The sequence below is a fragment of the Oncorhynchus masou genome, unplaced genomic scaffold, assembly GCF_036934945.1.
Source record: "Oncorhynchus masou masou isolate Uvic2021 unplaced genomic scaffold, UVic_Omas_1.1 unplaced_scaffold_1643, whole genome shotgun sequence".
In the NCBI taxonomy this organism is placed as follows: Eukaryota; Metazoa; Chordata; class Actinopteri; order Salmoniformes; family Salmonidae; genus Oncorhynchus; species Oncorhynchus masou.
Genome location: NW_027006539.1, coordinates 94,564 through 120,517, shown reverse-complemented (window position 1 = coordinate 120,517; position 25,954 = coordinate 94,564). Strand labels below are relative to the sequence as shown.

The 25,954-nt window shown below is 50.6% G+C and overlaps 1 protein-coding gene across 1 annotated transcript in view; it reads left to right on the top strand.

Annotated features, from left to right (window-relative positions):
* Positions 1 to 9,024: 9,024 nt before the first annotated feature.
* The window catches only part of LOC135531554 (partitioning defective 3 homolog B-like), a gene marked incomplete at both ends in the record, with an annotated part of 94,368 nt that continues 77,438 nt past the window's right edge, over positions 9,025 to 25,954 (top strand). Inside the window, 2 exons of the mRNA XM_064959564.1 lie at positions 9,025 to 9,150; positions 9,744 to 9,845. Of these exons, the coding sequence (XP_064815636.1) occupies positions 9,025 to 9,150; positions 9,744 to 9,845 (228 nt within the window). The remainder of the gene's footprint in view (positions 9,151 to 9,743; positions 9,846 to 25,954) is intronic.

Below are 25,954 nucleotides of genomic sequence, written 5' to 3'. Positions count from 1 at the left end.
CACAGTGTATTGGTATGTACAGGATACACAGTGTAGTGGTATGTACAGGATACACAGTGTAGTGGTATGTACAGAACACAGTGTAGTGGTATGTACAGAACACACAGTGTAGTGGTATGTACAGAACACAGTGTAGTGGTATGTACAGGATACACAGTGTAGTGGTATGTACAGAACACACAGTGTAGTGGTATGTACAGAACACACAGTGTATTGGTATGTACAGGATACAGAGTGTAGTGGTATGTACAGGATACACAATGTTGTGGTATGTACAGAATACACAGTGTAGTGGTATGTACAGAACACAGTGTAGTGGTATGTACAGAACACAGTGTAGTGGTATGTACAGGATACACAGTGTAGTGGTATGTACAGGATACACAGTGTAGTGGTATGTACAGAACACACAGTGTAGTGGTATGTACAGGATACACAGTGTAGTGGTATGTACAGAACACACAGTGTAGTGGTATGTACAGGATACACAGTGTAGTGGTATGTACAGGATACACAGTGTAGTGGTATGTACAGAACACACAGTGTAGTGGTATGTACAGAACACACAGTGTAGTGGTATGTACAGGATACACAGTGTAGTGGTATGTACAGGATACACAGTGTAGTGGTATGTACAGAACACACAGTGTAGTGGTATGTACAGGATACACAGTGTAGTGGTATGTACAGGATACACAGTGTAGTGGTATGTACAAGATACACAGTGTAGTGGTATGTACAGGATACACAGTGTAGTGGTATGTACAGAACACACAGTGTAGTGGTATGTACGGATACACAGTGTAGTGGTATGTACAGAATACACAGTGTAGTGGTATGTACAGAACACAGTGTAGTGGTATGTACAGGACACACAGTGTAGTGGTATGTACAGGATACACAGTGTAGTGGTATGTACGGATACACAGTGTAGTGGTATGTACAGAATACACAGTGTAGTGGTATGTACAGAACACAGTGTAGTGGTATGTACAGGATACACAGTGTAGTGGTATGTACAGGATACACAGTGTAGTGGTATGTACAGAACACACAGTGTAGTGGTATGTACGGATACACAGTGTAGTGGTATGTACAGAACACACAGTGTAGTGGTATGTACGGATATACAGTGTAGTGGTATGTACAGAACACACAGTGTAGTGGTATGTACAGGACACACAGTGTAGTGGTATGTACAGGATACACAGTGTAGTGGTATGTACAGAACACACAGTGTAGTGGTATGTACGGATACACAGTGTAGTGGTATGTACAGAACACACAGTGTAGTGGTATGTACAGGATACACAGTGTAGTGGTATGTACAGAACACAGTGTAGTGGTATGTACAGAACACAGTGTAGTGGCATGTACAGGATACACAGTGTAGTGGTATGTACAGAACACAGTGTAGTGGTATGTACAGAACACAGTGTAGTGGTATGTACAGAACACAGTGTAGTGGTATGTACAGAACACAGTGTAGTGGTATGTACAGAACACAGTGTAGTGGTATGTACAGAACACACAGTGTAGTGGTATGTACAGGATACACAGTGTAGTGGTATGTACAGGATACAGTGTAGTGGTATGTACAGAACACAGTGTAGTGGTATGTACAGAACACAGTGTAGTGGTATGTACAGAACACAGTGTAGTGGTATGTACAGAACACACAGTGTAGTGGTATGTACAGGATACACAGTGTAGTGGTATGTACAGGATACACAGTGTAGTGGTATGTACAGAATACACAGTGTAGTGGTATGTACAGAACACAGTGTAGTGGTATGTACAGAACACAGTGTAGTGGTATGTACAGAACACACAGTGTAGTGGTATGTACAGAACACAGTGTAGTGGTATTTACAGGATACACAGTGTAATGGTATGTACAGAACACAGTGTAGTGGTATGTACAGAACACAGTGTAGTGGTATGTACAGGATACAGTGTAGTGGTATGTACAGAACACAGTGTAGTGGTATGTACAGAACACAGTGTAGTGGTATGTACAGAACACACAGTGTAGTGGTATGTACGGATACACAGTGTAGTGGTATGTACAGGATACACAGTGTAGTGGTATGTACAGAACACAGTGTAGTGGTATGTACAGGATACACAGTGTAGTGGTATGTACAGAACACAGTGTAGTGGTATGTACGGATACACAGTGTAGTGGTATGTACAGAACACAGTGTAGTGGTATGTACAGGATACACAGTGTAGTGGTATGTACAGAACACAGTGTAGTGGTATGTACAGGATACACAGTGTAGTGGTATGTACAGAACACAGTGTAGTGGTATGTACAGAACACACAGTGTAGTGGTATGTACAGGATACACAGTGTAGTGGTATGTACAGAACACAGTGTAGTGGTATGTACAGAACACACAGTGTAGTGGTATGTACAGGATACACAGTGTAGTGGTATGTACAGAACACACAGTGTAGTGGTATGTTCAGAACACACAGTGTAGTGGTATGTACAGAACACACAGTGTAGTGGTATGTACAGGATACACAGTGTAGTTGTATGTACAGAACACACAGTGTAGTGGTATGTACAGAACACAGTGTAGTGGTATGTACAGGATACACAGTGTAGTGGTATGTACAGAACACACAGTGTAGTGGTATGTACGGATACACAGTGTAGTGGTATGTACAGAACACACAGTGTAGTGGTATGTACAGGATACACAGTGTAGTGGTATGTACAGGATACACAGTGTAGTGGTATGTACAGGATACACAGTGTAGTGGTATGTACAGAATACACAGTGTAGTGGTATGTACAGAACACAGTGTAGTGGTATGTACAGGATACACAGTGTAGTGGTATGTACAGGATACACAGTGTAGTGGTATGTACGGATACACAGTGTAGTGGTATGTACAGAACACACAGTGTAGTGGTATGTACAGGATACACAGTGTAGTGGTATGTACAGAACACACAGTGTAGTGGTATGTACAGAACACACAGTGTAGTGGTATGTACAGGATACACAGTGTAGTGGTATGTACGGATACACAGTGTAGTGGTATGTACAGGATACACAGTGTAGTGGTATGTACAGGATACACAGTGTAGTGGTATGTACAGGATACACAGTGTAGTGGTATGTACAGAACACACAGTGTAGTGGTATGTACAGGATACACAGTGTAGTGGTATGTACGGATACACAGTGTAGTGGTATGTACGGATACACAGTGTAGTGGTATGTACAGAACACAGTGTAGTGGTATGTACAGGATACACAGTGTAGTGGTATGTACAGGACACAGTGTAGTGGTATGTACAGGATACACAGTGTAGTGGTATGTACAGAACACAGTGTAGTGGTATGTACATGATACACAGTGTAGTGGTATGTACAGAATACACAGTGTAGTGGTATGTACAGAATACACAGTGTAGTGGTATGTACAGAACACACAGTTTAGTGGTATGTACAGGATACACAGTGTAGTGGTATGTACAGGATACCGTGTAGTGGTATGTACAGAACACAGTGTAGTGGTATGTACAGGATACACAGTGTAGTGGTATGTATGGATACACAGTGTAGTGGTATGTACAGAACACAGTGTAGTGGTATGTACAGAACACACAGTGTAGTGGTATGTACAGAACACAGTGTAGTGGTATGTACAGGATACACAGTGTAGTGGTATGTACAGGATACACAGTGTAGTGGTATGTACAGGATACACAGTGTAGTGGTATGTTTCAGGACACACAGTGTAGTGGTATGTACAGAACACACAGTGTAGTGGTATGTACAGAACACAGTGTAATGGTATGTACAGGATACACAGTGTAGTGGTATGTACAGAACACACAGTGTAGTGGTATGTACAGAACACAGTGTAGTGGTATGTACAGAACACAGTGTAGTGGTATGTACAGAACACACAGTGTAGTGGTATGTACAGGATACACAGTGTAGTGGTATGTACGGATACACAATGTAGTGGTATGTACAGAATACACAGTGTAGTGGTATGTACAGAACACAGTGTAGTGGTATGTACAGGACACACAGTGTAGTGGTATGTACAGGATACACAGTGTAGTGGTATGTACGGATACACAGTGTAGTGGTATGTACAGAATACACAGTGTAGTGGTATGTACAGAACACAGTGTAGTGGTATGTACAGAACACAGTGTAGTGGTATGTACAGAACACACAGTGTAGTGGTATGTACAGAACACAGTGTAGTGGTATGTACAGAACACAGTGTAGTGGTATGTACAGAATACACAGTGTAGTGGTATGTACAGAACACAGTATAGTGGTATTTACAGGACACACAGTGTAGTGGTATGTACAGAACACAGTGTAGTGGTATGTACAGGATACACAGTGTAGTGGTATGTACAGAACACAGTGTAGTGGTATGTACAGGATACACAGTGTAATGGTATGTACGGGATACACAGTGTAGTGGTATGTACAGAACACAGTGTAGTGGTATGTACAGGATACACAGTGTAGTGGTATGTACAGAACACAGTGTAGTGGTATGTACAGAACACACAGTGTAGTGGTATGTACAGTATACACAGTGTAGTGGTATGTACAGGATACACAGTGTAGTGGTATGTACAGAACACAGTGTAGTGGTATGTACAGAACACACAGTGTAGTGGTATGTACAGGATACACAGTGTAGTGGTATGTACAGAACACAGTGTAGTGGTATGTACAGAACACACAGTGTAGTGGTATGTACAGGATACACAGTGTAGTGGTATGTACAGGATACACAGTGTAGTGGTATGTACAGGATACACAGTGTAGTGGTATGTATAGAACACAGTGTAGTGGTATGTACAGAACACAGTGTAGTGGTATGTACAGGATACACAGTGTAGTGGTATGTACAGGATACACAGTGTAGTGGTATGTACAGAACACAGTGTAGTGGTATGTTCAGGATACACAGTGTAGTGGTATGTACAGGATACACAGTGTAGTGGTATGTACAGAACACAGTGTAGTGGTATGTACAGAACACACAGTGTAGTGGTATGTACAGGATACACAGTGTAGTGGTATGTACAGAACACACAGTGTAGTGGTATGTACAGAACACACAGTGTAGTGGTATGTACAGGATACACAGTGTAGTGGTATGTACAGAACACACAGTGTAGTGGTATGTACAGAACACACAGTGTATTGGTATGTACAGGATACACAGTGTAGTGGTATGTACAGGATACACAGTGTAGTGGTATGTACAGAACACAGTGTAGTGGTATGTACAGAACACACAGTGTAGTGGTATGTACAGAACACAGTGTAGTGGTATGTACAGGATACACAGTGTAGTGGTATGTACAGAACACACAGTGTAGTGGTATGTACAGAACACACAGTGTATTGGTATGTACAGGATACAGAGTGTAGTGGTATGTACAGGATACACAGTGTTGTGGTATGTACAGAATACACAGTGTAGTGGTATGTACAGAACACAGTGTAGTGGTATGTACAGAACACAGTGTAGTGGTATGTACAGGATACACAGTGTAGTGGTATGTACAGGATACACAGTGTAGTGGTATGTACAGAACACACAGTGTAGTGGTATGTACAGGATACACAGTGTAGTGGTATGTACAGAACACACAGTGTAGTGGTATGTACAGGATACACAGTGTAGTGGTATGTACAGGATACACAGTGTAGTGGTATGTACAGAACACACAGTGTAGTGGTATGTACAGAACACACAGTGTAGTGGTATGTACAGGATACACAGTGTAGTGGTATGTACAGGATACACAGTGTAGTGGTATGTACAGAACACACAGTGTAGTGGTATGTACAGGATACACAGTGTAGTGGTATGTACAGGATACACAGTGTAGTGGTATGTACAAGATACACAGTGTAGTGGTATGTACAGGATACACAGTGTAGTGGTATGTACAGAACACACAGTGTAGTGGTATGTACGGATACACAGTGTAGTGGTATGTACAGAATACACAGTGTAGTGGTATGTACAGAACACAGTGTAGTGGTATGTACAGGACACACAGTGTAGTGGTATGTACAGGATACACAGTGTAGTGGTATGTACGGATACACAGTGTAGTGGTATGTACAGAATACACAGTGTAGTGGTATGTACAGAACACAGTGTAGTGGTATGTACAGGATACACAGTGTAGTGGTATGTACAGGATACACAGTGTAGTGGTATGTACAGAACACAGTGTAGTGGTATGTACAGAACACACAGTGTAGTGGTATGTACAGAACACAGTGTAGTGGTATGTACAGAACACAGTGTAGTGGTATGTACAGAACACAGTGTAGTGGGATGTACAGAACACACGGTCAGCCATTCATGGAAAGAGCAGGTGTTCCTAATGTTTTGTACACTGTCTATTTCCACACTGACGTTGGCATAATGCTGTGAAAATGATAATGTCCTTTTAGTGCAAGACCTGTTTGAATAGACCGCCTGATTGGTCAGCCTGTGTTGTTGACATCACCAGGCCTACAATGAGTTAATAAGAGAGTCTGACAACAACAGCCAGTTGTTAGTTTCCCCTCCCCTCTCAGTCCACTCCCAGACAGTCCTAGCTACAATTCTTGTTGAGAAATTGCTCTTTGCTGAGAAGCTATTTTTTGTTTATTTTTTTCAATTTTAAATTTGTTAAAATTAAGGTACTTAGTTAATTGCATTTAAAAAAAAAAATAATAATATTGAGATTAAAAACAGCCGCATTGGACATTTTTTATTAAGTCAGTCAAGTTAGTTATTGATTGATTGGTTTATTTGAATTTGTTAGATAATTAAAAGCCGTAGGCTGCCCCAGCCGGAGAAAACATGACGTACATTAAAAATGATGGAGGACAGAACCCCGATGAAGCCTGAAGGCTCATTCCATTATGGTGTTAAAATACTCAATGGTTCTCCGTCTGTTTTTATGGGAATGGGCGACTGCTTCAGATTCATATCTCCACGTTTTCCCAGGGTCTTCTATCAGCTCAGTCTTATCCACATGCTATCTCACCCATCCATCTGTATTGATGCATAACCCATCCATCTGTATTACTGCATAACCCATCCAGCTGTATTACTGCATAACCTATCCATCTGTATTACTGCCTAACCCATCCAGCTGTATTGCTGCCTAACCCATCCAGCTGTATTACTGCATAACCCATCCAGCTGTATTACTGCATAACCCATCCAGCTGTATTGCTGCCTAACCCATCCATCTGTATTACTGCATAACCCATCCAGCTGTATTTCTGCCTAACCCATCCATCTGTATTACTGCATAACCCATCCATCTGTATTACTGCCTAACCCATCCATCTGTATTACTGCCTAACCCATCCATCTGTATTACTGCCTAACCCAACCATCTGTATTACTGCCTAACCCAACCATCTGTATTGCTGCCTAACCCAACCATCTGTATTACTGCCTAACCGATCCATCTGTATTACTGCCGAACCCAACCATCTGTATTACTGCCTAACCCATCCATCTGTATTACTGCCTAACCCATCCATCTGTATTACTGCCTAACCCATCCATCTGTATTACTGCCTAACCCAACCATCTGTATTGCTGCCTAACCCATCCATCTGTATTACTGCCTAACCCATCCATCTGTATTACTGCCTAACCCATCCATCTGTATTGCTGCCTAACCCATCCATCTGTATTACTGCCTAACCCAACCATCTGTATTGCTGCCTAACCCATCCATCTGTATTACTGCCTAACCCAACCATCTGTATTACTGCCGAACCCAACCATCTGTATTACTGCCTAACCCAACCATCTGTATTGCTGCCTAACCCAACCATCTGTATTACTGCCTAACCGATCCATCTGTATTACTGCCGAACCCAACCATCTGTATTACTGCCTAACCCATCCATCTGTATTACTACCTAACCCATCCATCTGTATTACTGCCTAACCCATCCATCTGTATTGCTGCCTAACCCATCCAGCTGTATTACTGCCTAACCCAACCATCTGTATTACTGCCTAAGCCTAACCCTTCCACCTGTATTACTGCCTAACCCATCCATCTGTATTACTGCCTAATCCAATCATCTGTATTACTGCCTAACCCTGTTCTCCCAGCTCCAGCCTCCCCTCTGGCCCCCCAGCTCTAGTCCCTGTTCTACCAGCTCCAGCCTCCCCTCTGGACCCCCAGCTCTAGTCCCTGTTCTCCCAGCTCCAGCCTCCCCTCTGGACCCCCAGCTCTAGTCCCTGTTCTCCCAGCTCCAGCCTCCCTCTGGCCCCCAGCTCTAGTCCCTGTTCTCCCAGCTCCAGCCTCCCCTCTCGACCTCCAGCTCTAGTCCCTGTTCTCCCAGCTCCAGCCTCCCCTCTGGACCCCCAGCTCTAGTCCCTGTTCTCCCAGCTCCAGCCTCCCCTCTAGTCCCTGTTCTCCCAGCTCCAGCCTCCCCTCTGGACCCCTAGCTCTAGTCCCTGTTCTCCCAGCTCCAGCCCCCCTCCCCCAGCTCTAGTCCCTGTTCTCCCAGCTCCAGCCTCCCCTCTGGACCTCCAGCTCGAGTCCCTGTTCTCCCAGCTCCAGCCTCCCCTCTCGACCTCCAGCTCTAGTCCCTGTTCTCCCAGCTCCAGCCTCCCCTCTAGTCCCTGTTCTCCCAGCTCCAGCCTCCCCTCTGGACCCCCAGCTCTAGTCCCTGTTCTCCCAGCTCCAGCCCCCCTCCCCCAGCTCTAGTCCCTGTTCTCCCAGCTCCAGCCTCCCCTCTGGCCCCCCAGCTCTAGTCCCTGTTCTCCCAGCTCCAGCCTCCCCTCTAGTCCCTGTTCTCCCAGCTCCAGCCTCCCCTCTAGACCCCCAGCTCTAGTCCCTGTTCTCCCAGCTCCAGCCTCCCCCTCTAGTCCCTGTTCTCCCAGCTCCAGCCTCCCCTCTGCCCCCCAGCTCTAGTCCCTGTTCTCCCAGCTCCAGCCTCCCCTCTAGACCTCCAGCTCTAGTCCCTGTTCTCCCAGCTCCAGCCCCCCTCCCCCATCTCTAGTCCCTGTTCTCCCAGCTCCAGCCTCCCCTCTGGACCCCCAGCTCTAGTCCCTGTTCTCCCAGCTCCAGCCTCCCCTCTGGACCCCCAGCTCTGGATCACTGTGAACATAGTAGAGAATGGTAGTGCTTGTATCTGGCTGAGATAGTTGAGGTCTACTGTAGATACTGTACTCAGGCCAGACACTTGCATTATTAGGCAGGCTTGGAAGTCTTTTCTCCATTGTCAAGTGTTACCCAACCTTAAAACAATAGGCAAACATTGTAATTTCATAAATTACATTGGAATTACAAATGATCTGATTCACAGATGTATATTATTGTAATAAAAAAATAGGTGCTGTTTATTGTGCCTTTTTGTGAGATGGATCTGTGGACGATAGAGATGTAGGATGTTTGTGTACCATAAATAAGAATGTTGATTGGTTGTGTTCGTTGTGCCATTTATGAAATGAGGATGTTTGATTTGGTCATGTTTATGTTCCATTTAGGAAATGAGGATGTTTGATTTGGTCATGTTTATGTTCCATTTAGGAAATGAGGATGTTTGATTTGGTCATGTTTATGTTCCATTTAGGAAATGAGGATGTTTGATTTGGTCATGTTTATGTTCCATTTAGGAAATGAGGATGTTTGATTTGGTCATGTTTATGTTCCATTTATGAAATGAGGATGTTTGATGTGCTTCCTCCCACAGGAGGGTGACTTCCTGGTTCGTACCCACCATGTGGAGTACTGTGGTGGGGGCATCCTGGACCCTGATGATGTATTGACTGACCTGGTGGAGGACAGAGACAAGGTAACGATCAACGTTTGGCCCGAGTGTCAAATGGCACCTTATTCCCTATGTAGTGCACTACTTTTGGACAAGGGAAGGTAACAATGATCTACTGTGTAGCTATCAGTTCATTCTTTGGTGACACTACCCTCAGTCACGTTTTGGTGACTTTACCCTCAGTCACATTTTGGTGACTTTACCCTCAATCACATTTTGGTGACTTTACCCTCAGTCACGTTTTGGTGACTTTACCCTCAGTCACATTTTGGTGACTTTACCCTCAATCACATTTTGGTGACTTTACCCTCAGTCACATTTTGGTGACTTTACCCTCAATCACATTTGAGTGACTTTACCCTCAATCACATTTGAGTGACTTTACCCTCAATCACATTTGAGTGACTTTACCCTCAATCACATTTTGGTGACTTTACCCTCAGTCACGTTTTGGTGACTTTACCCTCAGTCACATTTGAGTGACTTTACCCTCAATCACATACTTTACCCTCAATCACATCTGTGACCGACCGGCTCAATTCGGTCTAACGTAGCAAAATTTGAATGCTAAACAGAGGGAGTACGGTAGTGTACTAAACAACCAAAGAGTTCAAGACTAAAGACTGGTTTATATTACGGGTGTGTTCATGCATTGTGTGCTCTGGGCATTTGTCAACTCAGAGCGTTGTCATATCGTTCGTTCGTTCGTAAATTCAGTGTTTCTCTCCTCGGAGCGTTCAGAGCTGCACACTGGACGCTTTGGCTGAGGAGTAGGGTTGATCCGAGTGTTCTGTCCTAACAGCAGCAGTCAAACACCCAAGCTAACTGGCTAGCGTTGGTTAGCTTGCTAGCTACTCCCAGACACACGAGAGAACACCTCACTCTGACCATTTTACTCAGCCTAGCAGAGCTGGTTAGGCTGTTTCATGTTATCCAGAGTGTTGGTGACTGAAACTGTGCTGCCGGCAACAATTTAATTATGCTTTTTGCCAACTTTTACTGGGTGTTGAGCGTTCGTAATTAAGTCAGTTATTCTGCGCTCTCACACTCAATGAGAGGGCTTGGAAATAGGACTATATATTATTAATTATTTTTGTTCAACCTTTATTTAACTTGGCAACAAGATAGCCAGAGTGAATTTATCAGCTACGTCTATCGACAGTTGTCGTAGTAACATCATGAACATTGTATTGAAATGGTTACTTGCATAGTGGTTACTTGCATAGTGGAGTCTTTTGTTTAGACATGCAGCTAGCTAGCTAAACAATGAACCATAATCTCAACTCATGACGTTACTGAAAAGTGACTACACATAGATAATAAACAACGAGTAGCAGCAGTGTAAAAACAAAGGGGGGGTGTCAATGTAAATAGTCTGGGTGGCTGGACTATTTAATGGCTGGTCCATTAACTGAAGGTCCTGATATTACCAGGTACATGGCTGGTCCATTTGGACTGTGTTCACCGGACCGGTCCTCTGCATCGTTCATATTTCTGTGTTGACGCTTTATCTCCATTAGCAACAGACACACAGCTTTGGCTGAATGATAGACAGGCAGGCAGGCAGGCAGGCAGAAAGACACACAGCTTTGGCTGAATGATAGACAGGCGGGCAGGCAGGCAGAAAGACACACAGCTTTGGCTGAATGATAGACAGGCAGGCAGGCAGGCAGGCAGAAAGACACACAGCTTTGGCTGAATGATAGACAGGCAGGCAGGCAGAAAGACACACAGCTTTGGCTGAATGATAGACAGGCAGGCAGGCAGAAAGACACACAGCTTTGGCTGAATGATAGACAGGCGGGCAGGCAGGCAGAAAGACACACAGCTTTGGCTGAATGATAGACAGGCGGGCAGGCAGGCAGAAAGACACACAGCTTTGGCTGAATGATAGACAGGCGGGCAGGCAGGCAGGCAGAAAGACACACAGCTTTGGCTGAATGATAGACAGACAGGCAGGCAGGCAGAAAGACACACAGCTTTGGCTGAATGATAGACAGGCAGGCAGGCAGAAAGACACACAGCTTTGGCTGAATGATAGACAGGCAGGCAGGCAGAAAGACACACAGCTTTGGCTGAATGATAGACAGGCAGGCAGGCAGAAAGACACACAGCTTTGGCTGAATGACAGACAGGCAGGCAGGCAGAAAGACACACAGCTTTGGCTGAATGATAGACAGGTGAGCAGGCAGGCAGAAAGACACACAGCTTTGGCTGAATGATAGACAGGCGGGCAGGCAGGCAGGCAGAAAGACACACAGCTTTGGCTGAATGACAGACAGGCAGGCAGGCAGAAAGACACACAGCTTTGGCTGAATGATAGACAGACAGGCAGGCAGGCAGAAAGACACACAGCTTTGGCTGAATGATAGACAGACAGGCAGGCAGAAAGACACACAGCTTTGGCTGAATGATAGACAGACAGGCAGGCAGGCAGAAAGACACACAGCTTTGGCTGAATGATAGACAGGCAGAAAGACACACAGCTTTGGCTGAATGATAGACAGGCAGAAAGACACACAGCTTTGGCTGAATGATAGACAGGCAGAAAGACACACAGCTTTGGCTGAATGATAGACAGACAGGCAGGCAGGCAGAAAGACACACAGCTTTGGCTGAATGACAGACAGGCAGGCAGGCAGAAAGACACACAGCTTTGGCTGAATGATAGACAGGCAGGCAGGCAGAAAGACACACAGCTTTGGCTGAATGATAGACAGACAGGCAGGCAGGCAGAAAGACACACAGCTTTGGCTGAATGATAGACAGGCGGGCAGGCAGGCAGGCAGAAAGACACACAGCTTTGTCTGAATGATAGACAGGCAGGCAGGCAGAAAGACACACAGCTTTGGCTGAATGATAGACAGACAGGCGGGCAGGCAGGCAGAAAGACACACAGCTTTGGCTGAATGATAGACAGGCGGGCAGGCAGGCAGAAAGACACACAGCTTTGGCTGAATGATAGACAGGCAGAAAGACACACAGCTTTGGCTGAATGATAGACAGGCAGAAAGACACACAGCTTTGGCTGAATGATAGACAGGCAGAAAGACACTTTGGCGGACAGACAGAGGGACAGACTGCTTTGGCTGAAAGAAAACTGACAAACTGTTTTTTGGCTGAACACAATACCTTCCTCTGGCTGCTGGGCCAACTGAAAGGCCACTGAGTACTGAGTCTCCCTGGTGCAGTAATGTTGTCCTTTACCCAGGTTTTAAATGCAGGCAGGCGGGCGGGGGGGCACACGGGCATGAAGGCGGGAGGCGTTCGGACAGGCGGGCGGGCAGGCGGGCGGGCAGGCACAAGGGCATGAAGGCGGGGAGGCGTTCGGACAGGCGTTCGGACAGGCGGGCGGGAAGGCACACGGGCATGAAGGCGGGGAGGCGTTCGGACAGGCGGGCAGGCACACGGGCATGAAGGCGGGGAGGCGTTCGGACAGGCGGGCAGGCACACGGGCATGAAGGCGGGGAGGCGTTCGGACAGGCGGGCAGGCACACGGGCATGAAGGCGGGGAGGCGTTCGGACAGGCGGGCAGGCACACGGGCATGAAGGCGGGGAGGCGTTCAGACAGGCGGGCAGGCACACGGGCATGAAGGCGGGGAGGCGTTCGGACAGGCGGGCAGGCACACGGGCATGAAGGCGGGGAGGCGTTCGGACAGGCGGGCAGGCACACGGGCATGAAGGCGGGGAGGCGTTCGGACAGGCGGGCAGGCACACGGGCATGAAGGCGGGGAGGCGTTCAGACAGGCGTTCGGACAGGCGGGCGGGCAGGCACACGGGCATGCGGGAAGGCACACGGGCATGAAGGCGGGAGGCGTTCTGGCGGGGAGGCGTTCTGGCGGGGAGGCGTTCTGGTGTGGAGGCGTTCTGGCGGGGAGGCGTTCTGGCGGGGGCGGGGAACCATTGGTTCTCTGTAAGGCCATCCTTAACTGGATAACTTAATGCCATTATCCTCAGTAGAATCTCTCAGACATCAGGGGTGAGTCCCAAATAGCACTCTATTCACTTTATAGTGCACTACTTTTAATGTGTGCCCTGGACAACAGCGGTGCACTATTTTGGAAAATAGTGTGCCATTTTGGACGAACGCCAGGAGCTCCAATCAGATCCACAGCTTTCTGTAGACTAATTTATATCAGAGGGGAGGAGGGGAGGCTCTTTACCGTAAAAGTGATTTTTGCTGCCTGCTAATATTGCAGAACAAGCAGAACCCAGAATTCAAGTTTTTAAAAAGTGGTGTTTAAAAAGTGAATTCTCATTCAACCGTTTAGGCCTAGAGTCCAGGAAGACTAATCAATATAGAGCTATGCCTTGTAGTCAGGGGATTTCTTAAGAGGAAACTCTACTGGGATGGGCTGGCGCTTTAGAATGTACTCTGTACTCATTATGTATTAGGTACTCTGTACTCATTGATGGACTGTATTAGGTACTGGACTATGTACTAATTTCACGGAAACATGGACAAATCTCCTCTTCCGGGCACCCTGACTCTCACTAGGTGTTTTGAGATTTGTCCAGCTAGTAGCTAGTCAGACTGCACTGAATCACTGCTCTACAAATCAACTTGTATCCCAAATAGTTCTCAGTCAACAGGAGCTGCCCAGAACAGTCCAGGCTGCCTACGAGAGACTTGGAGCCTGGAGCCTGGAGATGCCGTTGCTATGGTGACCATTATGTTACAACTCCAACATGTTGCCGGCCACAGTGTTTGTCCAAGCTGTTGGTTCAGGATCTCTACTACTTACCCATTCTGCTTTTCTGCCTTTGAGTCTTGTCATTGTTTAGGATTTATCGCTAGTCCACTGGTGCTCTGCTCCCTGCTTAGTTAGAAACACAACATGAGACTGTCACAATCAAACACACATGGTGTTCAAATGCACGGTGACAGGTTAATATAGGCTAGTGGGTATGTGATGTTTCCTGTTGATCTTATCTGCTTTTCTGGTGTCTGAGCACTCTGTTGTTACCATGCCTGGCCACGCCCACAAGTTAGAGGACAGTCATATTACTGTATCTGGCCACGCCCACAACGCTCTACCCTGGTTAGAGGACAGTCCCAATACCGTACCTGGCCACGCCCACAGCACCCTGGTTAGAGGACAGTCGTATTACCATGCCTGGCCAGGCCCACAACGCTCTACCGTGGTTAGAGGACAGTCGTATTACTGTACCTGGCCACGCCCACTGGTTAGAGGACAGTCCTATTACCATACCTGGCCACGCCCACAACGCTCTACCCTGGTTAGAGGACAGTCCCAATACCGTACCTGGCCACGCCCACAGCACCCTGGTTAGAGGACAGTCGTATTACCATACCTGGCCACGCCCACAACGCTCTACCCTGGTTAGAGGACAGTCCCAATACCGTACCTGGCCACGCCCACAGCACCCTGGTTAGAGGACAGTCGTATACCATGCCTGGCCAGGCCCACAACGCTCTACCGTGGTTAGAGGACAGTCGTATTACTGTACCTGGCCACGCCCACTGGTTAGAGGACAGTCCTATTACCATACCTGGCCACGCCCACAACGCTCTGCCCTGGTTAGAGGACAGTCCCAATACCGTACCTGGCCACGCCCACAGCACCCTGGTTAGAGGACAGTCCTATTACCATACCTGGCCACGCCCACAACGCTCTGCCCTGGTTAGAGGACAGTCCCAATACCGTACCTGGCCACGCCCACAGCACCCTGGTTAGAGGACAGTCGTATTACCATGCCTGGCCAGGCCCACAACGCTCTACCGTGGTTAGAGGACAGTCGTATTACTGTACCTGGCCACGCCCACTGGTTAGAGGACAGTCCTATTACCATACCTGGCCACGCCCACAACGCTCTGCCCTGGTTAGAGGACAGTCTTATTACCGTATCTGGCCACGCCCACTGGTTAGAGGACAGTCCAATTAACATGCCTGACCACGCCCACAACGCTCTACCCTGGTTAGAGGACAGTCCTATTACCATACCTGGCCACGCCCACAACACTCTACCCTGGTTAGAGGACAGTCTTATTACCGTATCTGGTCACGTCCACTGGTCAGAGGACAGTCCTATGAGAGAAGGAGAGGTATGCAGGTTTCGTAATGTGTATATTAGAGACTGACTGGGGGAGGTATGCAGATTATGTGTATATTAGAGTAGAGACTGACTGGGGAGGTATGCAGGTTACATTATGTGTATATTAGAGTAGAGACTGACTGGGGTAGGTATGCAGGTTTCATTATTTGTATAAGGTTATGTGTATATTAGAGTAGAGACTGACTGGGTGAGGTATGCAGGTTACATTATGTGTATATTAGAGTAGAGACTGACTGGGGGAGGTATGCAGGTTTCATTATGTGTATATTAGAGTAGAGACTGACTGGGGTAGGTATGCAGGTTTCATTATTTGTATAAGGTTATGTGTATATTAGAGTAGAGACTGACTGGGGGAGGTATGCAGGTTACATTATGTGTATATTAGAGTAGAGACTGACTGGGGTAGGTATGCAGGTTTCATTATGTGTATATTAGAGTAGAGACTGACTGGGGGAGGTATGCAGGTTTCATTATGTGTATGATCGAGTAGAGACTGGGGGAGGTATGCAGGTTTCATTATGTGTATATTAGAGACTGGCTGGGGGAGGTATGCAGGTTTCATTATGTGTATGTTAGAGTAGAGACTGACTGGGGGAGGTATGCAGGTTTCATTATGTGTATGTTAGAGTAGAGACTGACTGGGGGAGGTATGCAGGTTATGTGTATGTTAGAGTAGAGACTGACTAAGGGAGGTATGCAAGTTATGTGTATATTAGAGACTGACTGGGGGAGGTATGCAGGTTATGTGTATGTTAGAGTAGAGACTGACTGGGGGAGGTATGCAGGTTATGTGTATATTAGAGACTGACTAGGGGAGGTATGCAGGTTATGTGTATATTAGAGACTGACTAGGGGAGGTATGCAGGTTATGTGTATATTAGAGACTGACTGGGGGAGGTATGCAGGTTATGTGTATATTAGAGACTGACTGGGGGAGGTATGCAGGTTATGTGTATATTAGAGTAGAGACTGACTGGGGGAGGTATGCAGGTTATGTGTATATTAGAGACTGACTGGGGGAGGTATGCAGGTTATGTGTATATTAGAGACTGACTGGGGGAGGTATGCAGGTTATGTGTATATTAGAGACTGACTGGGGGAGGTATGCAGGTTATGTGTATATTAGAGACTGACTGGGAGAGGTATGCAGGTTACATTATGTGTATATTAGAGTAGAGACTGACTGAAAATGAGATGGTTTAGGTACTATTCACAGGGGCTGGACAAAAAGACCATCCAATAAGAGATGTTCTGCGTAGTGAAGACCATCCAATAAGAGACGTTCTCAGTAGTAAAGACCATCCAATAAGAGACGTTCTCAGTAGTAAAGACCATCCAATAAGAGACGTTCTCAGTAGTAAAGACCATCCAATAAGAGACATTCTGCATAGTGAAGACCATGTCTGTAATGTATGGACATCTTGGATCTGTCCCAAATGAACCTCTCGTCCCTATATAGGCTTTGGTCACTATAGTCTGTAGTGCACTATGTAGGGACACGGGGCCGCTATGTAGGGACACGGGGCCGCTATGTAGGGACACGGGGCCGCTATGTAGGGACACGGGGTGCTATGTAGGGACACGGGGCGCTATGTAGGGACACGGGGTGCTATGTAGGGGCACGCGGCGCTATATAGGGACATGGGGTGCTATGTAGGGACACGGGGCCGCTATGTAGGGACACGGGGTGCTATGTAGGGACACGGGGTCAGTTAACTCATACAGCCCTGCCCTGCTAGAGTCAGTTAACTCATACAGCCCTGCCCTGCTAGAGTCAGTCAACTCATACAACCCTGCCCTGCTAGAGTCAGTCAACTCATACAGCCCTGCCCTGCTAGAGTCAGTCAACTCATACAGCCCTGCCCTGCTAGAGTCAGTCAACTCATACAGCCCTGCCCTGCTAGAGTCAGTCAACTCATACAACCCTGCCCTGCTAGAGTCAGTCAACTCATACAGCCCTGCCCTGCTAGAGTCAGTCAACTCATACAGCCCTGCCCTGCTAGAGTCAGTCAACTCATACAGCCCTGCCCTGCTAGAGTCAGTCAACTCATACAGCCCTGCCCATAGACCCCGTAGTCTGGGCTGGTTCCTTCCCACTCACCCAGAATGCAACCTGCCAACCTGCCACCACCAGTCTATTGTGTTGAGCTAACGGTCAGTTTGGACAGGTCACTCAGTCTATAAATCTGATGATTCCCTCAGATGCAGTCATTTGTGACCGTCCCTTAACAAGAAATAGAGCGTTTTTTAAAAGAACCGTGACCCTTTTGCTCTGCTGTGTGGTCTGCTGGTCTGGTCACTTTAATTTATAACTGAGGGGATCTGGATGGGTATTGACTGGCCTCCCATTGGTGCTGTTATCCCAAATAGGGCTCTGGTCTATAGTAGTGTACTATATAGGGATAAGGGCTCTGGTCCTATAGTAGTGCACTATATAGAGAATAGGGCTCTGGTCCTATAGTAGTGCACTATATAGAGAAATAGGCTCTGGTCTAAAGTAGTGCACTATATAGGGAATAAGGGTCTGGTCTAAAGTAGTGCACTATATAGGGAATAGGGCTCTGGTCTAAAGTAGTGCACTATATAGGGAATAGGGCTCTGGTCTAAAGTAGTGCACTATATAGGGAATAGGGCTCTGGTCTAAAGTAGTGCACTATATAGGGAATAGGGCTCTGGTCTAAAGTAGTGCACTATAAATGGAATAGGGCTCTGGTCTAGATTAGTGCACTACATAGGGAATAGGGTGCCATTTGGGATGTATGTGTTGTTTTGGGGTTTAATTTATCATCAGCTCAAGCAGAACAGACATGGACATCTGGGGATAGATCTACTGAGGGCTCCAAGGACTGGGGTGGTCACGGGTGGAGTCTGGAACTGCAATAACGGAACAAGTATGATGTGGTCATGGGTTGAGTAGGCTGGGAGATAGAGGAGACAGTACTGAGGGGGAGGAGACAGTGCTGAGGGGAGGAGACAGTGCTGAGGGGGAGGAGACAGTACTGAGGGGGAGGGGACAGTACTGAGGGGAGGAGGGGACAGTGTGGAGGAGGAGGGGACAGTACTGAGGGGGAGGGGACAGTGTGGAGGAGGAGGAGGGGACAGTACTGAGGGGGAGGGGACAGTGTGGAGGAGGAGGGGACAGTACTGAGGGGAGGAGGGGACAGTACTGAGGGGAGGAGACAGTGCTGAGGGGAGGAGGGGACAGTACTGAGGAGGAGGAGGGGACAGTACTGAGGGGGAGGAGGGGACAGTGTGGAGGAGGAGGGGACAGTACTGAGGGGAGGAGGGGACAGTACTGAGGGGGAGGAGGGGACAGTGTGGAGGAGGGGACAGTTCTGAGGGGGGAGGAGGGGACAGTGTGGAGGAGGAGGGGGACAGTACTGAGGGGGAGGAGGGGACAGTACTGAGGGGAGGAGGGGACAGTGTGGAGGAGGAGGGGGACAGTACTGAGGGGAGGAGACAGTGTGGAGGAGGAGGGGACAGTGTGGAGGAGGAGGGGACAGTACTGAGGAGGAGGAGGGGACAGTGTGGAGGGGAGGAGGGTACAGTACTGAAGGGGAGGGGACAGTGTGGAGGAGGAGGGGACAGTACTGAGGGGGAGGAGGGGACAGTACTGAGGGGGGAGGAGACAGTGCTGAGGGGGAGGAGGGGGGACAGTACTGAGGAGGAGGAGGGGACAGTACTGAGGGGGAGGAGGGGACAGTGTGGAGGAGGAGGGGACAGTACTGAGGGGAGGAGGGGACAGTACTGAGGGGGAGGGAGGGGGACAGTGTGGAGGAGGAGGGGACAGTTCTGAGGGGGAGGAGGGGACAGTGTGGAGGAGGAGGGGACAGTACTGAGGGGAGGAGGGGACAGTACTGAGGGGGAGGAGGGGACAGTGTGGAGGAGGAGGGGACAGTACTGAGGGGAGGAGACAGTGTGGAGGAGGAGGGGGACAGTGTGGAGGAGGAGGGGACAGTACTGAGGAGGAGGAGGGGACAGTGTGGAGGGGGGAGGAGACAGTACTGAGGGGGAGGAGGGGACAGTGTGGAGGAGGAGGGGACAGTACTGAGGGGGAGGAGGGGACAGTGTGGAGGAGGAGGGGACAGTACTGAGGGGGAGGAGGGGACAGTGTGGAGGGGGGAGACAGTACTGAGGGGGAGGAGGGGACAGTGTGGAGGAGGAGGGGACAGTACTGAGGGGAGGAGGGGACAGTACTGAGGGGAGGAGGGGACAGTGTGGAGGAGGAGGGGACAGTACTGAGGGGGAGGAGGGGACAGTACGGAGGGGGAGGAGACAGTACTGAGGGGGAGGAGGGGACAGTGTGGAGGAGGAGGGGACAGTGTGGAGGTGGAGGGGACAGTGTGGAGGAGGAGGGGACAGTACTGAGGGGAGGGAGGGGACAGTGTGGAGGGGGAGGAGACAGTACTGAGGGGGAGGAGGGGACAGTGTGGAGGAAGAGGGGACAGTACTGAGGGGGAGGAGGGGACAGTGTGGAGGAGGAGGGGACAGTGTGGAGGAGGAGGGGACAGTACTGAGGAGGAGGAGGGGACAGTGTGGAGGAGGAGGGGACAGTACTGAGGGGGAGGAGGGGACAGTGTGGAGGGGGAGGAGACAGTACTGAGGGGGAGGAGGGGACAGTGTGGAGGAGGAGGGGACAGTGTGGAGGTGGAGGGGACAGTGTGGAGGAGGAGGGAGACAGTACTGAGGAGGAGGAGGGGGACAGTGTGGAGGTGGAGGGGACAGTGTGGAGGGGAGGGGACAGTACTGAGGAGGAGGAGGGGGACAGTGTGGAGGAGGAGGGGACAGTGTGGAGGAGGGGGGACAGTGTGGAGGGGGAGGGGACAGTACTGAGGGGGAGGAGGGGACAGTGTGGAGGGGGAGGAGACAGTACTGAGGGGGAGGAGGGGGGACAGTGTGGAGGAGGAGGGGACAGTACTGAGGGGGAGGAGACAGTGTGGAGGAGGAGGGGACAGTGTGGAGGAGGAGGACAGTACTGAGGGGGAGGGGACAGTGTGGAGGAGGGGGGACAGTGTGGAGGAGGAGGGGACAGTACTGAGGAGGAGGAGGGGACAGTACTGAGGGGGAGGGGACAGTACTGAGGGGGAGGGGACAGTACTGAGGGGGAGGGGGACAGTGTGGAGGAGGAGGGGACAGTACTGAGGGGAGGGGACAGTGTGGAGGAGGAGGGGACAGTGTGGAGGAGGAGGGGACAGTACTGAGGAGGAGGAGGGGACAGTGTGGAGGAGGAGGGGACAGTGTGGAGGAGGAGGGGGACAGTACTGAGGGGGAGGAGGGGACAGTGTGGAGGAGGAGGGGACAGTACTGAGGAGGAGGAGGGGACAGTGTGGAGGAGGAGGGGACAGTACTGAGGGGGAGGGGACAGTGTGGAGGAGGAGGGGACAGTACTGAGGGGAGGAGGGGGACAGTGTTGAGGAGGAGGGGACAGTGTGGAGGAGGAGGGGGACAGTACTGAGGGGGAGGGGGGACAGTGTGGAGGAGGGGGGACAGTGTGGAGGGAGGAGGGGACAGTGTGGAGGAGGAGGGGACAGTGTGGAGGAGGAGGGGACAGTGTGGAGGAGGAGGGGACAGTGTGGAGGAGGAGGGGACAGTGTGGAGGAGGAGGGGACAGTACTGAGGGGGAGGAGGGGACAGTACTGAGGGGGAGGAGGGGACAGTGTGGAGGAGGAGGGGACAGTGTGGAGGAGGAGGGGACAGTGTGGAGGAGGGAGGGGACAGTGTGGAGGAGGAGGGGGACAGTGTGGAGGAGGAGGGGACAGTACTGAGGGGGAGGAGGGGGACAGTGTGGAGGAGGAGGGGACAGTGTGGAGGAGGAGGGACAGTACTGAGGAGGAGGGGACAGTGTGGAGGAGGAGGGGACAGTTCTGAGGAGGAGGAGGGGACAGTGTGGTGGAGGAGGGGACAGTGTGGAGGAGGAGGGGACAGTGTGGAGGAGGAGGGGACAGTACTGAGGAGGAGGGGGACAGTGTGGAGGAGGAGGGGGACAGTGTGGAGGAGGAGGGGACAGTGTGGAGGAGGAGGGGGACAGTGTGGAGGAGGAGGGGACAGTGTGGAGGAGGAGGGGACAGTACTGAGGAGGAGGGGACAGTGTGGAGGAGGAGGGGGGACAGTGTGGAGGAGGAGGGGACAGTGTGGAGGAGGAGGGACAGTGTGGAGGAGGAGGGGACAGTACTGAGGGGGAGGAGGGGGACAGTGTGGAGGGGGAGGGGACAGTACAGAGGGGGAGGAGGGGACAGTGTGGAGGAGGAAGGGACAGTGTGGAGGAGGAGGGGACAGTACTGAGGGGGAGGAGGGGACAGTGTGGAGGAGGAGGGGACAGTACTGAGGGGAGGAGGGGACAGTACTGAGGGGGAGGAGGGGACAGTGTGGAGGTGGAGGGGACAGTACAGAGGGGGAGGAGGGGGACAGTGTGGAGGAGGAAGGGACAGTGTGGAGGAGGAGGGGACAGTGTGGAGGAGGAGGGGACAGTGTGGAGGAGGAGGGGACAGTACTGAGGGGAGGAGGGTACAGTGTGGAGGAGGAGGGGACAGTACTGAGGAGGAGGGGACAGTGTGGAGGAGGAGGGGACAGTGTGGAGGAGGAGGGGACAGTGTGGAGGAGGAGGGGGACAGTACTGAGGAGGAGGGGACAGTGTGGAGGAGGAGGGGACAGTGTGGAGGAGGAGGGGACAGTGTGGAGGAGGAGGGGACAGTGTGGAGGAGGGGACAGTACTGAGGGGGAGGAGGGGACAGTGTGGAGGAGGAGGGGACAGTACAGAGGGGGAGGAGGGGACAGTGTGGAGGAGGAAGGGACAGTGTGGAGGAGGAGGGGACAGTACTGAGGGGGAGGAGGGGACAGTGTGGAGGAGGAGGGGACAGTACTGAGGGGAGGAGGGGACAGTACTGAGGGGGGAGGAGGGGACAGTGTGGAGGTGGAGGGGACAGTACAGAGGGGGAGGAGGGGACAGTGTGGAGGAGGAAGGGACAGTGTGGAGGAGGAGGGGACAGTGTGGAGGAGGAGGGGACAGTGTGGAGGAGGAGGGGGGACAGTACTGAGGGGAGGAGGGTACAGTGTGGAGGAGGAGGGGACAGTACTGAGGGGGAGGAGGGGACAGTGTGGAGGGGGGGAGGGGACAGTGTGGAGGAGGGAGGAGGGGACAGTGTGGAGGTGGAGGGGACAGTACAGAGGTGGAGGAGGGGACAGTGTGGAGGAGGAAGGGACAGTGTGGAGGAGGAGGGGACGGTGTGGAAAAGGAGGGGCAGTACTGTGAAGGAGGGGACAGTAATGTGGAGGAGGAGGGGACAGTAATGTGGAGGAAGGGGGGACAGCACTGTGGTGGAGGAGGGGACAGTAATGTGGAGTAAGGGGGGACAGCACTGTGGTGGAGGAGGGGACAGTAATGTGGAGGAAGGGGGGACAGTAATGTGGAGGAAGGGGGGACAGTAATGTGGAGGAAGGGGGGACAGTAATGTGGAGGAGGGGACAGTAATGTGGAGGAGGAGGGGACAGTAATGTGGAGGAGGAGGGGACAGTAATGTGGAGGAGGAGGGGACAGTAATGTGGAGGAGGAGGGGACAGTAATGTGGAGGAGGAGGGGACAGTAATGTGGAGGAGGAGGGGACAGTAATGTGGAGGAGGGGACAGTAATGTGGAGGAGGAGGGGACAGTAATGTGGAGGAGGAGGGGACAGTAATGTGGGGGAGGAGGGGACAGTAATGTGGAGGAGGAGGGGACAGTAATGTGGAGGAGGAGGGGACAGTAATGTGGAGGAGGAGGGGACAGTAATGTGGAGGAGGAGGGGACAGTAATGTGGAGGAGGAGGGGACAGTAATGTGGAGGAGGAGGGGACAGTAATGTGGAGGAGGAGGGGGGACAGTACTGTGGAGGAGGGGGCAGTGTGGGAGGAGGGGAAAGAGGGGACACTAGAGGAGGATGGGAAAGAGGGGACACTAGAGGAGGAGGGGAAAGAGGGGACACTAGAGAGGAGGGGAAAGAGGGGACACTAGAGGAGGAGGGGAAAGGAGGAGGGGAAAGAGGGGACACTAGAGAGGAGGGGTAAGAGGGGACACTAGAGAAGGAGGGGAAAGGAGGAGGGGAAAGAGGGGACAGTAGAGGAGGAGGGAAAGAGGGGACACTAGAGGAGGGGGAAAGAGGGGACACTAGAGGAGGAGGGAAAGGAGGAGGGGAAAGAGGGGACACTAGAGGAGGAGGGGAAAGAGGGGACACTAGAGGAGGAGTGGAAAGGAGGAGGGGAAAGAGGGGACAGTAGAGGAGGAGGGGTAAGAGGGGACACGAGAGGAGGAGGAGGGGGAAAGAGGGGACACTAGAGGAGGAGTGGATTGAGGGGCCACTAGAGGAGGAGTGGAAAGAGGGGACACTAGAGGAGGGAGCGGAAAGAGGGGCCACTAGAGGAGGAGGGGAAAGAGAGGACACTAGAGGAGGAGGGGAAAGAGAGGCCACTAGAGGAGGAGGGGAAAGAGAGGACACTAGAGGAGGAGGGGAAAGAGGGGCCACTAGAGGAGGAGGGGAAAGAGGACACTAGAGGAGGAGGGGAAAGAGAGGCCACTAGAGGAGGAGGGGAAAGAGGGGCCACTAGAGGAGGAGGGGAAAGAGAGGACACTAGAGGAGGAGGGGAAAGAGGGGACACTAGAGGAGGAGGGGAAAGAGGGGACACTAGAGGAGGAGGGGAAATAGAGGCCACTAGAGGAGGAGGGGAAAGAGAGGACAGTAGAGGAGGAGGGGAAAGAGGGGACACTAGAGGAGGAGGGGGAAAGAGAGCCACTAGAGGAGGAGGGGAAAGAGGGGACACTAGAGGAGGAGGGGGAAGAGGGGACACTAGAGGAGGAGGGGAAAGAGGGGCCACTAGAGGAGGAGGGGAAAGAGGGGCCACTAGAGGAGGAGGGGAAAGAGAGGACACTAGAGGAGGAGGGGGAAAGAGGACACTAGAGGAGGAGGGGAAAGAGAGGCCACTAGAGGAGGAGGGGAAAGAGGGACAGTAGAGGAGGAGGGGAAGAGGGGACACTAGAGGAGGAGGGGAAGAGGGGGACACTAGAGGAGGAGGGAAAGAGGGGACACTAGAGGAGGAGGGGAAGAGGGGGCCACTAGAGGAGGAGGGGAAAGAGGGGCCACTAGAGGAGGAGGGGAAAGAGGGGCCACTAGAGGAGGAGGGGAAAGAGGGGACACTAGAGGAGGAGGGGAAAGAGGGGACACTAGAGGAGGAGGGGAAAGAGAGGACACTAGAGGAGGAGGGGAAAGAGGGGACACTAGAGGAGGAGGGGAAAGAGAGGCCACTAGAGGAGGAGGGGAAAGAGAGGACAGTGTGGAGGAGATTCAAAACAATGTAATCGAACATGTTATTACTTTCAACCTCGTGAAAGTGACACGTTTAAACGTTTGTAAAAAAAACAACTCTACAGTTTTAGCCCTTATTTATACTGTACTGTCTGTCTTCTAACACTGGTCGCTTGGCAGATAACATGTTGGTGTGTTTGTCCGTTAGCCCAGGGCTTTGGTATACAACTGTCTGTCTCCTAACACTGGTCGCTTGGCAGATAACATGTTGGTGTGTTTGTCCGTTAGCCCAGGGCTTTGGTATACAACTGTCTGTCTCCTAACACTGGTCGCTTGGCAGATAACATGTTGGTGTGTTTGTCCATTAGCCCAGGGCTTTGGTATACAACTGTCTGTCTCCTAACACTGGTCGCTTGGCAGATAACATGTTGGTGTGTTTGTCCGTTAGCCCAGGGCTTTGGTATACAACTGTGAATCCTTATCCTTAGCTTAGCACAGGGGTACCAAATGCTTGTTTGAACACAGGATAAGCTAGCCTGGGGCCTGTTTCAGCCCTGAGCAAAGAACAATGTAGTGTGAAAAGGCCTCTTGCAGTATGTGCTAGCTAATTATCGGGTACTTCAGCCAAACAATGTTGATCATTTGTAAATTATAGTATGGGGTTCACGCAGCTGCTCATTAGATATCTCTATCTCCCTCACCCCCCCCCCTCTCACTTCTCTCTCTCCTCTCCCTCTCTCTCTCTCTCGCCCTCTCTCTCTCTCTCCCCTCTCTCTCCCCCGTCC